Source organism: Giraffa tippelskirchi, chromosome 3 (assembly GCF_054371585.1).
Source record: "Giraffa tippelskirchi isolate mGirTip1 chromosome 3, T2T-mGirTip1v1.2.pri, whole genome shotgun sequence".
Taxonomy (NCBI): domain Eukaryota; kingdom Metazoa; phylum Chordata; class Mammalia; order Artiodactyla; family Giraffidae; genus Giraffa; species Giraffa tippelskirchi.
In genome coordinates, this window is record NC_137277.1 from 24,802,979 (window position 1) to 24,817,585 (window position 14,607).

The window sequence follows — 14,607 nt, forward strand, 5'->3', positions numbered from 1 at the left end:
GATGGCTCAGATGATAAAGAATCCACCTGCAATGCAAGAGATGTGGGTTTGATCCCTGGTTGGGTTGGGAAGATCCCCTGAAGAAGGAAATGACTACCCACTCCAGTATCCTGGCCTAGAGAATTCCATGGACTGTATAGTCCATGGGTTGCAAAGAGTTGGCCACGACTGAGCAACTTTCATTTCACTTCAAGAGCTATAGGTATAAAGGCTTTATATCTGATTTTATGCTTGTATATATTAAAAAAATAATTTGTTTACAATTGGAATCTGAAAGAGGTTTCTTTCCATCAAAAGGTGTCCATACATCAATGCAGTTTGAAACTCCATTGTGTCAAATGGAAATGTTGTTGAGGTGGTATACTGGGTTCAACAACAACTCCCTAAAGCTTATGTACACTCACAACCTCAGAATGTGATCTTACTTGGAATAGGATCTTTGCAGATCTCAAGTTAAAAATAAGCTCATAGTGGATAAGGGTAAGCCGTAAATCCAATGACTGGTATCCTTATAAAGCCATGTGAAGAAACAGAGAAGTACAAGGAAGAAGTCCATGTGATGACAGAGGCAGAGATGGGACAGCTACCACCAGAATCTAGCAAGAAGCAAGGAAGGACCCTCCCTAGAGAGGGGTGCATGACCCTGTCAACACCTTGTTTTCAGATCTTTAGTTTCTGATCTAAAGAATAGATTTGTGAGAGAAGAGATTTGTGTTTCAAGCCACTAAGTTTATGGTAATTTGTTACAGCAGCCCTACAGAAACTAATACAACAGGTGGTAACCTGCCCAAAAGAGGGCATGCATCCTTCCTAAAAACCCTATACCATAGGTCTAGACTCCTAGCAGGAGTGTCATTCCACAACTTGGACTTCACAAGTGGGGAAATTGAGACCTGAGAAGAGTAGGCACCTTACTCAAAGGGCCATAGTAAGTCAGAGGCTGAGAATGGACCAGAGGCAAGACTCCTGCCACTACCCCACCCCACCCCAGCTCGGTCCTCAGCAGAGGCAGACTGCTCTACTTACCACAGTGCTGCTAATCGTGTTCACTGCAGAGGTGGACTTGGCTTCCTTCATTCTGGAGATGGGTTTACTGAGCTCTGGCCTGGAGCAGCTGAGAAGGTTTGAATTCCTCAAGTCGGGTACAGAGCCATAAGGCCTTGAAGATGAGGGCTTACAGAGAGCTGGGTCAGCTTCCTCTTTGGGGGCCTCCTGGTCAAGGCTGCTATCTGCTTCATTTTTCTTTGTGTGTCTGACACTCGAGACCAAGTCAGGTGTGCAGGACACCAATGTCAATGGCTGGAGGTACTGGGAAGAAGGAAACCAAACACAGAGCCCATGGGAACTGAGCTCTGTCCACTTCCAGATCATCTGCACCCAAGGGTAGGTGCAAAGGAGATCAGGAGGAGAGGAAAGCAATCTGAATCAGTCTCTCTAACCTGGGGCTCTTACCCTAGGGTTCAAGGACACCCCCTAGAGGGTTCATGGATGGCTTCACGGGGCCTTTGAACCACTCAAAACTGCAGTTACTTACGGCAAGAGATTTCATAGCTTGTATCAGATTCTCAAAGTGTCTATGACCCCAACAAAATTATTCTGAAAAAAAAATCTCCTCTACTCCTGTCCCTTCAGGTAAGTCTTTTTTTTTTTTTTTCTTTCAGGTAAGTCTTTAAGAAGAAGGAGAGAGACTGAAAAGTCAACTGAATCTTTCCACTGAGCAAGAAGAGAGAGCTAGGCTGAGAAGGGGGTTCCAGAGACTGAGATCACAGGACAACTGGACCGCGGCCCCAGCCTGGAGGCTAGTCCATACTTGGAGCAGAGAGCAGGCCAGAAGAACCAGCTGTGTTCTGCCCCTCCATGTAGTGTTCTGAGGTCCTGCCCCCCAGAAGTTCTTCCCTGTAGCCTCCTCTCTCAGTTGTGCCCCTGGCCTGCAGGAAGGGGGCATTCCAACCCAAATGGGAGTTGGGGACCATGAGTAACGTAGTCCTAGAGCCCACTCCCACATGGGGCTGGTCCTCAGCCTCCCAGCCGCTTTCACTCCTACTGGAGGGGGAAGGACAGAACAGCTCGAGTCCTCTCTGCCTGGATGGAGGGATCCTCTGAAGGCCGCGGGGCTCCTTGTGACTTCCAGGCCCCCTTCCTGGGGCCCAGCCCTCCATGCAGCCCCCATTCCTTCAGTGTTTCTGAGCTCTCAGTAGGGGTCTTCTCAGCATCCCACCCTGGACTGGCCCCAGCCGGGGAAGTGTGCTGGGCATGTGCCTTCCCCTCCCATCCACATTTACTTGTTTGGAGGCCTGGCTGGCAGCAGTCTTGCATTTATGCTGTTGTTTCTGTCTCCAGCTCTTCCAGCTCTTGCCTCTCGCTTGCTCGCCTGCCGATTCCCCGTGCATCTCTACCCTCTTCTGTTTCATTTGGAAGGATTTTTTCTCTTGTTTCAGTCTCAGCTCCTGGATCAGCTGTCTGTCCAGTGAGGAACAGTGAGTATCACACAGGTTAGGGATGGGCTGTGAATATTATGGACATACTTCTTGAGGGGCAGATAAGACTGGGCAAGGAGGGGGAGTGCTCCATCTTCCCTGCCCCAGTGTGTCCAAATGATTGAGGGTTCCAAAGCAAGAGATGGAGGAGATAGTCCTTCCTCCAACTATACCACTTCCCGTCTGGGATTAGCCCAGGGAGAGATGTGGTGGGGGGCGGCACTCCACTCTATCACCCCATCTCTCTCCTCCCTTCCCAGTATGCCAGATCACACAACTGACAAGTGTTAGGGAGAGGGTCTGGGTAGGAGGATAAAATCAGGGGCTCCCACATCGAACCCCTTCATATGCTGGGCCTCTCTGGCCAATGATGTGATGGAAATAACTCAGTCACAGGACTCAGGGGACAGGGCTTCTAGAGCTTCTTCTGTCATTATCTGATGGATGATCCTTTCTTTTTCTGCTCCATGAAATGGGTGGTGGGTAGGCAATGGGCTAGATGGGATGAGTCCCTTCCAGTCCTTAGATCTGATACCTGAATGAATCTAGGAGGTAGTTCTGAGGGGCTGGGCTTTCTGGGAGTGGGGTTGGGGTGGCTGTCTTAGGGATGAGTTTGTAGAAACAGCTTCATATCCACTTACCAACATCTCACACCAAGGAACCTTATGATTCCTGGTCCTTGCGAAACTAAAGCAACTTCATGGCTGCCCCAAGGTTACACCATAGGTCAAGCACAATCTCCTCTTCCCCCAACACCTGGCCCCCCTCACCCCAGGAGCCTTCCTACCGGGCATAGACCTCCCGAGCCCTGGAGGTAACTGTATTCTGGAAGAGGGAGTTGTTGTCCTGGAAAAACTTCTCATATTTCTCTGAATTCACACTGGGATAAATCAGGCGGAACCCTCCACAGTTTTCCTTTTCATACTTCTCAGTTTTCTCTACACGCACGGCCTGAAAGCCCTTGACTTCCTCCTTCCTGTTGGGAAGCAGAACACAGGGCTGCGGTTAGGTTTTCTTGGGACCAAGCTTGGAAAGAACATGGCCTTTCCAAAGACATGGATGTCATCTAGAGTGAGACCGAGGCTTTGCACACAAGAGTGTTCAGCCAGGGTTTCCTAAGTAAATGAATACATGAATGTTTCCTGAAAGGATATTTTAGCCCTCCTGGGCAGCTGGTATCATAATGCACTAAGAGCTGGTTAGAACAGTCTTCCTGACAGCTCACCAAATTCTCTCCCATTACAAGCAAAGCCCATTTCCCTCTTGGCTTAGCTTCTGACGGGAGGCAGACTGTCACCTTTCCAATCACAATCCCTGCTACTCTCCTCTGGAGAGCCAGCTAAACTTGAGGGCTTTGTGGATAAGCCTGATGAGATTTTATGAGAGCTGATGATCTCATTCCCCCTCACAGCCCCCCAGGAGGTGGAGGTCAGGGCAGAGGATCAATAAGCTCTTTTTACAGTAGGGAAACCAGGAGCCCCTGAGCCATCCAGGGCCAAGTCATGATGAGGAGGCTGATTCAGGGGACGCTCCTTAGATGATGCTGCCTCCTTCTCCAAGAGTTCAGTGGAAGGCATCCTAGAATGCCAGGCAGCACACACCTACCAGGCCCTGTGTCCAGACTTGACATGTGCCAGCGAGGTGACCTGTACAGGCAGCTCCCCTTCCAGAGTCTTGGTCTTCTTAGCTCCAAAAGCAGGACATACAATCCCCCATGCTACCACCTACCCGCCCCCTCCTTACAGGGAAGTCAGTGGACATGAACGTGCTCTGAGAAACACAGTGCCATCCAAACAGAGATGGCCTGATGCCATGGCCTGGTTCCAGAAGTTCAGTTCCGAAGGATCAGGCTTGTGAGGAGGTCGGGGCCACTGTGAGATCTGAAAAGCAGCAAAGCCAAGTCCTTGACAGGCTCTGAGACTTCCTTCTCACTCTGCAGACGAAGGCCTCTGTTATAAGCCAAATGCTATGCAGCAGGGATGAGGTGTTCCCCACAACACAGTGACAAGGCGAGGACAGATGAATGTTCCCTTTTGTAAAGACAAATGGTTTTACTTTTTTTATTAGTAATCCCTGGATCTCTTCATATGATATTAACAAATGTATATTCATCACAGGTACTTATGTCTATAAATTAATCTCCTATTTTTAGGAACAAAGGAATAACCACAGGAAAAACTGTTTAACCTGCCACATCCTGCAAATAGAAACTAATGTTCCAAACAGGATTATCATTTGTTAGAACTGACCCATGAATGTACCTGGTCTCCCGAGAACGACACTGCTGTAGGAACCGCCCCCGCTGTCTCTCCTCCTCCAAGACCTTCTTTTTGTCACAGCTTCTCAGGTTGATCAGGACCAGAGTGTCGTATAGCAGACTATCCTTTACCTCTTTATCCAACCAGGAGTCAGTGGAGAAGCTCGGAGAGTGGTTGACCTGTGAGGACAAGACAGCAGCTGGGGAGGCTGGGCAGCATGCAAGCAGAGGGTAAAGCTAAGTGCTCCCTCCATGGAGCCACCTGAGCCCACCTAGGGGCCCTGGCTACCACAATGAGTGGAAGAGAGAGGGAAAGAGGGTCTGGACTGGAGCGCCAGTGAAAAAAGGAGGAAGCAGAAACCCCTGCAGTGTAACTAGCTTTTATTTCAGTCCTGAATTCCTGAGGAGCATGGCAAGGGGTGGGGGTGACGGGGCTGTTTTTGGTTTCCCCTCCATCTGGGGTGCACGTGGCCCCTCCCGTGCACTGTGCACCCCAGAGAACAGCTGGAAGAGGGGAGTCCAGAGGGCCAGGCTGGGAGGTGGGGAGGGGAAAGGAGTGATGCATTCAGGATCCTGATGGGGGTTAAGGGTCAGGATGGTGGGAGGACTGAGAGGACTCATTCCTGCTCACAGAAGAGTCCATATTGTTCAGAGGCACTATGTGACATTTGAAGACTTCTAGCAGTTTCTGAAGGCTTGCTCCTGGTACCTTATTCTGTTCTTTGGTAAGAGCTCTCAATGGCCATATTCTCCTTCCCATCCGCACTTGGGAACAAGGGCTAGGAATGGAGGAAAGGCAAGACCCCAGGAATTTGATATGTAATTCTCAGTCTTCTCCTCTGAGGGCTGCCTCTGTATCATTGGCAGCCGTCACCATCACCTCTGACTTGTACCACAACCCTGCCCCCACCCCTGCTTCCGGTGTGTACACTGAATGGCCGCGGGAGAGGCCTGCTTGCACAGGTCCGGTCAGGAAGAGACGCAGACACCCAGAAGCTTCTCTTCCTCCTCTTCCCACCACCCCATGGGTCTGAAGGAGACAGGAAATTCACTGAGTGGCTCCCCGCCCTTTTCCGTGCCCACAGACCCTAGGTTGTTCTCTGCTGGTGCTTGGAACTGAATCCAGGCCCCAGATAGCCAGGCCCAGTAGCTCCACCTGATCTCAAATATCCTCCACCCAGCTTTGGTGAAGAACAAAGTCTTCTTTCTGTGAGGGAGACAACTCTGTTAGAAAAGGTAGAGCTGTCTTTAGAGTCACTCTGTGCCCAAGATCAGAGCTTCTAAGTCTGGGTGGACCTCAAGAAAGCACAAGGAATTCTCTAATTCCCGGCCGTCTACCTCCCTCTGGTGGCCGCTTTTCAGCAAAGGGAGAAGCCCCAGGCAGCAAGCGCTGGGGAGGCCATTGCTTGGCAAGTAGATTACAACGTCCTAGCTGAGCCAGGAGGGCGAAGGGATGGGACTGACCCCAGTAACAGGTGCCAGCTTCACCCCTTACCCCAACCTCCCTACCTCCAGCAGCCAGGGCTTGAGTCTGTGATCTAACAAAATGTCAAAGCCCAGGATTTCAAAGCAGGCGCTGTTGAGTGTGTGGTGGGGAAAGCAGGTGTAGTAGTTATGCTTGATGATGGGGTAGGCTGAGATGATCGTCTTGATAATAACGTCCTCAATGTCTCTCCAGATCTGCGCCAAATTGTAGCCATGGCTCTCCATGTACATGTTGAAGGTGGAGAGCTTCCTGGAAGGGAACCATGGGCCGTGAGGCAGGGCAGCCCACCACTGGTCATCTAAGGCTGTAGAATGCTGGAAACTAGAAACTTCTAGAGAAGACAAAGCCCCAAAGCCAGTGGGAGGGACATCCAGGAAAGCCAGGGTAATAGCTGTGTCAGCTCAGGAGGACCCGCAGGAGAAAACACCTGTGGGCTGGGGCAGGGATTGGGTATCCCGGTGGAAAGCTTAATGGATGAATTTAAAAAATTGTAAAAACCAACACCCCACATCACAATGTTGCTTTGGTAGCAATGGTTTTTTAGCCTTTGGTGTTCATTAGAAGCACTTAAGGAGTGTTTTAAGATCACTGATATCTGGGTTCCACTTCTACTATCTGAGGGGATTCTGGGGACACTAAAGACACAGAAATATTGTTAATTTTGTTCACTGTTAACCCCCTAAAGGGAAGCCCAGAGGGAAAAGGCAACCCCAGGGCATTTCCACAGACAGAGTTACCAACTGTCCCAGGCAAACCAGATAGTCTTGACTTTATAACTGAAAGTCCCACATCCCAGGAAACCCCTCAGTCAGTCAGTTCAGTTGCTCAGTTGTGTCCAACTCTTTGCGACCCCAAGAACCACAGCATGCCAGGCCTCCCTGTCCATCACCAACTCCTGGAGTTTACCCAAACTCATGTCCACTGAGTCGGTGATGCCATCCAACCATCTCATCCTCTGTCGTCCCCTTCTCCTCTTGCCTTCAATCTTACCCAACACCAGGGTCTTTTCAAATGAGTCAGCTCTTCGCATCAGGTGGCCAAAATATCGGAGTTTCACCTTCAACATCAGTCCTCCCAATGAACACCAACCCCTCAGTCACAGGCAAACCAAGATGGCTGGTCACCCTGTCACAGATATCAGAGAATATCTACCCCTTGCAGAGAAGTTCGTGAGGAAATGCTCCAGTCAGCTCTGAGCTGGGCAGTACAGAGACAGGACAAATCCAACAGGTCCAAAAGGCAACGGTGGGGACAGACACCTGCCCCCTCACATACACACATGTGTGCACAGAGAGCCGAAGTAGGAAGTGAAAACATTGGGGGAGGAAATATGGGTGATGCAGGAGAATGAAAATCGAAGAGAAGAATGAGCAGACAGGAAATACAGCTCAACCAGGCAGTCCATAGTGCTGGACCCCAGTCAGTGGAGCCAATGCACATTTACTAAGGGCCTGCTAGTGGCACTAGTGGTAAAGAACCCACCTGCCAATGCGGGAGACATAAGAGATATGGGTTTGATCCCTGGGTCGGGAAGATACCCTGGAGGAGGGCATGGCAACCCACTCCAGTATTCTTGCCTGGAGAATCCCATGGGCAGAGGAGCCTGGCGGCCTATAGTCCACGGGGTCACCAAGAGTTGGACACAACTGAGCGACAAACACACTGCTGTGTGTGCAAAATTCATGCAATGAGGGGATCCTGAGAAACCAGCACCTCTCCTGTGGGAGGCCTAAGGACCATTTGAGGTGCCAGCACACATATGAAACAACCAAAGATGCATTTATAGGATGATAGATAAACAGAGACACTCAGTACAGAGGCACGCCTTTTCTACCTGCCACTGTCCCAGATGAAATGCTGCTTGTAAATGAATTTTCCAGCTCACTTGAACCCAATCCTCTCAAGTGCAAAAAAAAAAAAAAAAGTGTCTGATTTGCCTAACTTGGAAATAAATATTCCCAAAATAGATTAGATACTCCTCTACCATCTTATAACAGACATTATGAAACACAACATGACCTCTTCTTGATGACTCAGGCACATCACAATGAATATACATTACTGTGTAGTTTCATAACACCCACCCACTGGTTAGTCCATTCTATTTAACACACTAACTATGTGCCAGGCACCCTGAAAGAGGAAGGAGGCCTGGTCTCTGTCCCAGAGGCCTGCCAAGTTTCGTTTTTCTTTTTCACTGCTCCTACTGAGTTTGCAGTCTGGTGGGAATTTACTGCGGGTATGGCTGGTGTCAAACTAGGAAGAGGGGAATTTAGGGCAGGTAAGGCAGTCAGTAGGAGAAGCAGATGGTTTCAAAAGGTGAGGAAGGGGAGAATGAGGAGAGGTAAAAGCAAACTGGAGGGAGAGAAGGAAAACACTCTGCCCCAAAACATGGAAAGCACCTAGATTCTAAAGCCAGGGCGCCATACGAACCCTCAAGGAACTTAAGTACAACTGAGGACATAAGACAAACATGTGCTCCAAGCAAAGAGTAGTTACAGGCTACAGCTAATGTTGACCAGGAGGATGGTGGGAGTCCAGAGATGGAGAGGCTTCTGGGGTGATTAGACTCAGATTCCACAGGCTTGTCCTTAGAGATGGAAGACAATCCTCCCATCTGACAAGTGAGGAAACAGAGGCCCATGGAGAAGATGGGTTTCCCCCACACTGTAGTGGTTATGTGGCTGTACCAGCATTTAGGACCAGGTCAAAGAAGGCAACACAGAGCTTAGTTAGACAGAAGGGCCTCGAGGATGTTTCCCTATGTTTTCAGTTGGAGCTGAGCAAAGGCAGAGAATTGGGAATGAGCAAGCCCTGTGTATCAAAAAATGAGCCAAAGAACATCCTGGGAGAACACCACAGAGTGGATGGTGCAGGCGGTGTTACTAGAAGTTAAGGGCACGGGCCAGACTCAGGAGTTAATTCCAGCCCTGCCACTTTCTAGCTGTGTAACCTTGGGCAAGTTTCTTAACCTTTTTACACCTGTTTCCTAATATGCAAACTTGGTAAATCATGCCAATTTAACAGCGTCATTGTGAGGATTAAATGTATTGAGGTGTGTAAATTTCTCAGAGCACTGCCTGGCAGACAGCAAGTGCCCAACAAATAAAATGGTAACTATTAGTGCAGTAATAATAATAGTGGGAAATGGGGTCTGGTCAAAGCATAGAGCGACCAGAGGAGTTTGAACTGGTGCTCTAGGCACCTGGGAACCATACTGGTTACCTGAGTGCAGAAGTAATGAGTATATGGAGTGTATAATAATAACAGGAGCCACCTGCATGGGGGTTATGATTTTTGAGGCCTATTCATACACATCATCTCAATAAGTTCTTACGGTAAATCTGTTTGAGGCTGGCTGGCTAGGATTCATTTTTATCGCATCATTTTATTTATCTATTTGTATTTATTTTGTGGGCTGCACTGCATGGCTTGTGGGATCTGATCAGTGAACTGATCAGGGATCGAACCCATGTGCCCCGTGCAGTGGAAATGTGGAGTCCCAACCACTGGACCACCAGGGAATTCCCTATCATGTCACTTTATTTATTTGTTTGGCTACACCGAGCCTTTGATGCGGCATTCAGGATCTTTTAGTTGCAGCATCTAGGATCTAGTTCCCTGACCAGGGACTGAACCCAGGCCCCCTGCATGGGAGTGCAGAGTTTTAGACACTGGACCACCAGGGATGTCCCAATCTCGTCATTTCACAGATGAGAAATCAGAGGTACAGAAGGGTTAAGCAGAGGTGCCTGGAGCTAAGGAGAAGAGTGATGAGGTCATGCAACAGTCAAGGAAGAGGCTGAACCAAGGTCAGGGCCTGGTGGAAAGGAAAGGACTGGGGGACATTTGAAGGAAGGAACTTCAGAATTCAATGATTTGCTGAAAAAGGAAACATCTGAGATGATACCAAACTCTCCAATCCTGCGAGTCAGAAGGTAGAGAGGGGGAAGCTTGGACTGCTGGGGTGGACATGAGGGGAGAGGATATAAGACGCTGGGAAATGCTGAGCAGAAAGCAACACTGAGACATCCAGGTGCAGCTGAGGAGAGATGGGCCTAGAGAAAGGGTGGGGGGGGGGGACTGAAGGGGGTTAGGAGAGGGGGCTCCAGCAGGCAGGGGGGTGGAGAAGAGCAGAGCGGTGAGGCCAGGCCTGGGTGAGAGAGGCGAAGAGAAAGAAGAGGAAGGAAGGAGGGAGAATGAAGGCAGAATACTCTACACCCCCACCTTGGTCCTGGCACCATTTACATCGCCCATCACAGCCTGAGGCCCCGAAGTCTGTTAGTGGGGTGTTTGTTCTCATAAGAGGAGGGGGATGATGGTCCTTTAACTACACGCCTTTCGACTAAGGAGAAATCACAGTAACTAAGAGCACCGTCTGGGCGCTCTCACAGGTCACGTGAGGCTTGGAGTGACCCTACGAGGTGGGCAGGGCAGGGCATCTCACTGCTCTCATCCTACAGACCAAGAAATGGAAGCTCATAGAGGTGAAGGGACTTGCTCCAGATGACTCAGCCAGCGCAAGTCAGAGCAGGGACTAGAAGCTGGGCCTCACCAAGCCCCGATGTTCAACATGGAACAGTGCAGAACGCCAGTGGGTCCCCAAGGACCAGGTGGGCAAAGAGGAGGTCAGGGAGCTGTGGGGCAAGATGGGTGCTTGGCACTCTCAGACAAGGGGGAGATCACCCCCTATCCACCCGACACGTCCCCTTCCAGCAGGCTTAACCTACTGATTTTCCTTTTGCTTTGTGGAACTGCTACTGAGGGAGTCGTGAAATTTCCTGTGCTTCTCTGATGCTCTGAAGCCAAAAAGACTCTATTTATCAGTCCTTTAAGTCTGATACAAGAGAAAGATCATGTGCCTTGGAATCTGACAGACTGATATTTCTGTCCAGCTCTAGCATTTATAGCCTGTAATTTTCGGCAGCTTATTTAACCTCTCAGAGGCCTAGTCTCCTCATCTATAAAATGGAGGTGGTGCCTAACTCATAGTTGTCCACCTACAGAGGGGAAGTGATGGACCTCTGCCATAGTATTGTGAAAATTCAATGAAAAAAACATGCATGCAAAGCACCAACGTAGGCCCCGACACACAGGCCTTCCTTACCCTCTCCCTTTAGCCTAGTCATCTTAAAACTCAATGAGACAGGAACTGTTTCTGTTATCTCATGATAACAGAAATGTAAAAGCCACTGGGGAAAAGACTCATGCATTCCTCCCATTTTTCCCCCATTCTTCTGGGGAAACTTCCAGTCAGCTAGCCACAGGTCATGTCACACCAGGACATCATGCCACATCATTTGAGAATCTCTGTTGGAGCAACACCCCAGGGAACCCCAGGCCTGGCAGGTCCTTCTCCGGTGGCAGACCAGCAATCGATAAATAGCTGTTGGTCTGGAAATGTCAGAAGGGCCAACTGTAATACGAGTATGTTTTGGTGTGTGTGTGCATCCTGCTGGGGAAACAGTTCATGCTTATCTCTCCTCCTCCCAACCCCCTAGGGTTTATGATGTGACCTTCTTTTAATCATTAACAGCCATAAGGCAGAGACTAAGGAGTCGGTTCTGGGTTTAGAGGAAAAGAAATATTTTCTGAGACCACGTGATCTGAGATGGAAACACTGATGGGGACTGATGGGGTTTGAGTAGAATCGCAGAGAGCAGCTCTGAGCCCGGCAGGGAAAGAAAAGAGAAGGAGTAACGCTTTCTTACCTCTTGCTGCCAGAGTGAGCATCTTGAAGGAAATTGGCACTGTGCTTATTAATGGAATAATTAGTCAGGTGCATGCAGATATTGTCCTGGGGAAAGAGACACAAGTCTGTGGGGTCAGAAGGAAGCGCAGCCTCCCACTTCCTCTCTGCACCCTCCCGTGGACCCTGGGGCTTAAAGAGAAGGAAAAGGAAGAGGACGTTTTAGGGCTTACATATACTGGCAAAAAGGAGGAAGTAAGAAGGGGTACACTACAGCCTGGAGCATAATACTCCCACTCCTCCGGAGGATGAGTGGCGCTCTGCTGAGGAAGACCTGAGGAACCCTGGGGCCAAGGATGTGGGGGGAGGGCTGGGGGCTTGCCCATGTCCTTCTCTTTTTGAGCACCATGGAACTGTAGTTTTGCAGTCAGGCCACGAGTCCCATCCTCACCTCTTCCTAGTTCTGTGACCTTGGACCCTGGCCCAAGGTCCTGGACTTTACTAGTCCTGCTGTCCTTATAACTGGATTTTAGTTTCCTCATCTGTAAATTGGAGATGATAATCCCTATTTCTGAGGGCTCTTGAGAAGGCTAAATCCAAGAACAGATACACCCTGTTACACAGTAAATGAGAGTCCAGCAAGTGACAGTCACATTTACCATGCCTTGAGAATGCAGATGTGACTAGGGTTTTTTACCAGCTTAAAGAGGAAGTAGAGGCAGCCTGTCTCTGAGCTCACCAGGTTGTCTGTGCAGGGATGGGAGTAAGAGGTGGTGGCAAAGCGTGCCAGTCCTTCATTGTACACAAAAATCCTGAGGGGGTCACAGGATGTCATGAGCACATAAATCCGTAAGTCAAACTTGAACCCATCAATGATAAAGGGCTGGGAGGAGAGAACAGAAGCCACACAGCATCAGAGGAGAAACCCAGAGTTGAAGCTCATTAGGGCCCTGTCTTGTTGCCTGTGTTTAAAAAAAGGGTGGCCTGGGCCAGGACTGGAGAGGGAGATGTGGGGCCTGGCCCTGTGACCCATCACGTGACCTGGTGGAAGTCACTAAACCACACCTGGTCTTTGTTTCCTGATCTGTCGAATGGCACAAGTAACTACCTTGAAGAGCTCTCCTGGCAACGAAACAAAATAACCTGAAGAAGTCCTGTGATGAAGGACATGTCACCACCCAGGACTGTATGCACTACTGTTGCCCTTCTGCTAGAATTCTCCCTGCAGTTGCAATGCTGATGGCAATGCCAGCCAGGCTTCCCTTCCATGTACCTTCTAGAAGGCTCCCTCTCTGTATTGGGCTTTATCTCCAGCCATGGAGTAAAGCTGGTTGCCCTGATATCTCCAGAGCTACTTCTCTCTCCCAAAGGAGGTGGGATCTCCAGAGATCAGTGGCTGTCTGTTAGAGGAAAGGGGCCAGCCTGGCCGGGCCAGACCAACCTCCAAAGGTGCAAGGGCACTCTGGCCTAGGCACATGTCACCTCTCCAGTCAGAAGGCTTGGTCTGACCAAGTACAAAGCAGAAGACAGGAATTGGCATCACTCCCTCCCCGCCCTCCCCTCCCTAGTTTCACAGTGAAGCTACAGCCCGAGGGTGCTGTGGATGATAAATAAATAGTCAAGATGAGGAAGTACCTTTGCGATATAGAGCTGACAGATCATATCCTCCCCTGGTTTGATTTCTTTCACTGTTCGGGTGATGAATATACCTTTCCCTTGGCAGCCCGAATCTGGCTTACAGATGTAAGTCTTATTTTTTCTTGACCTGCTATAGTTCTGCAAATCTCCCCAGCTGCCAGAGCAGAGAGGGAATGAGACAACTTTAGCTGGGGATCAGTGAAAATGAAAGCTAGCTCTTTATTCTTTTTTAAAAAGTGACAAAAACCCTGGAATTGACAGACAGATGCCCAGAGATCTGGAAAGACAGTGGAGCACATATAGTGGAGAGAGGATGGGCTCTGGAGGGAGATCAGAGCTGGATTTAAACCCAGGCAACATCACTCACCAGCACTGTGGCCCTTTGCAAGGACTTGACCTCACTAAACCTCAATTCCATCATCTACACAATGAGGACAATGACAGTTAACTCATACATGACACAATGCAGGCAAGGTGTTGGTACATGCCTCACACCCCATAAAGGTAACTGTGATCCACACAGTTTGACTTTGAGTTTACTGATAAGAGATGTGGAGTTCTGAATCTGACTCAGGCCCTGACAAACGATGTGACTTTGGATCTCCTTCCCTGCTCTGGACTTCAGCTTTTCCTCTGTAACACCTCCCCTCTAGCTAGAGTGACAGGGCAAATGCTATCTTTTTATTTTAATTTTTGGCCTCACCCCATGGCATTTGGGATCTTAGTTCCCCAACCAGGATTGAACCTGCACCCCCTGCATTGGAAGGTGGAGTCTTAATCGCTGGACCACCAGGGTAGTCTGGCAAATGCTATCTTTGAATTTACTTTGAAGAAAGTATACTCAGAAGAAAGCAACCAACTTAAAGGATTCGAAATCTCAGCCTCACAATACTACTTGCTTCCATTTAACTCAAAGGAGCTTTGTGGCCACTGGAGAAGTCATGTAACTACAATGTCTCTCAGTGGCCATGAAATCTGGAGGAGCCTGCTGACCTGATGACAAACACATTTCCTTCTAAGTTGCAGCTAAGCTCTGCCAATTGCTCTAGAGAAGTCTGAA

The 14,607-nt window shown here is 49.3% G+C and overlaps 1 protein-coding gene across 22 annotated transcripts in view; it reads right to left on the reverse strand.

Annotated features, from left to right (window-relative positions):
* Positions 1–14,607, reverse strand: part of TTLL6 (tubulin tyrosine ligase like 6) — a 50,966-nt gene that overhangs the window by 22,173 nt on the left and 14,186 nt on the right. For 19 of the 22 annotated variants that reach the window (XR_014080170.1, XR_014080168.1, XR_014080169.1 and 16 more), the window contains 8 exons: positions 13,545–13,701; positions 12,649–12,792; positions 11,932–12,017; positions 6,244–6,469; positions 4,739–4,914; positions 3,265–3,453; positions 2,283–2,460; positions 1,027–1,308 (listed from right to left, as the gene is read on the reverse strand). Coding sequence is in view for 16 of the 22 variants with exons in the window: in XM_081582466.1 (XP_081438592.1) it covers positions 1,027–1,308; positions 2,283–2,460; positions 3,265–3,453; positions 4,739–4,914; positions 6,244–6,469; positions 11,932–12,017; positions 12,649–12,792; positions 13,545–13,701 (1,438 nt within the window). In the remaining 6 variants the exon portion in view is untranslated. The remainder of the gene's footprint in view (positions 1–1,026; positions 1,309–2,282; positions 2,461–3,264; positions 3,454–4,738; positions 4,915–6,243; positions 6,470–11,931; positions 12,018–12,648; positions 12,793–13,544; positions 13,702–14,607) is intronic. The other 3 variants (XM_081582461.1, XM_081582463.1, XM_081582464.1) reach the window with 1 other exon arrangement.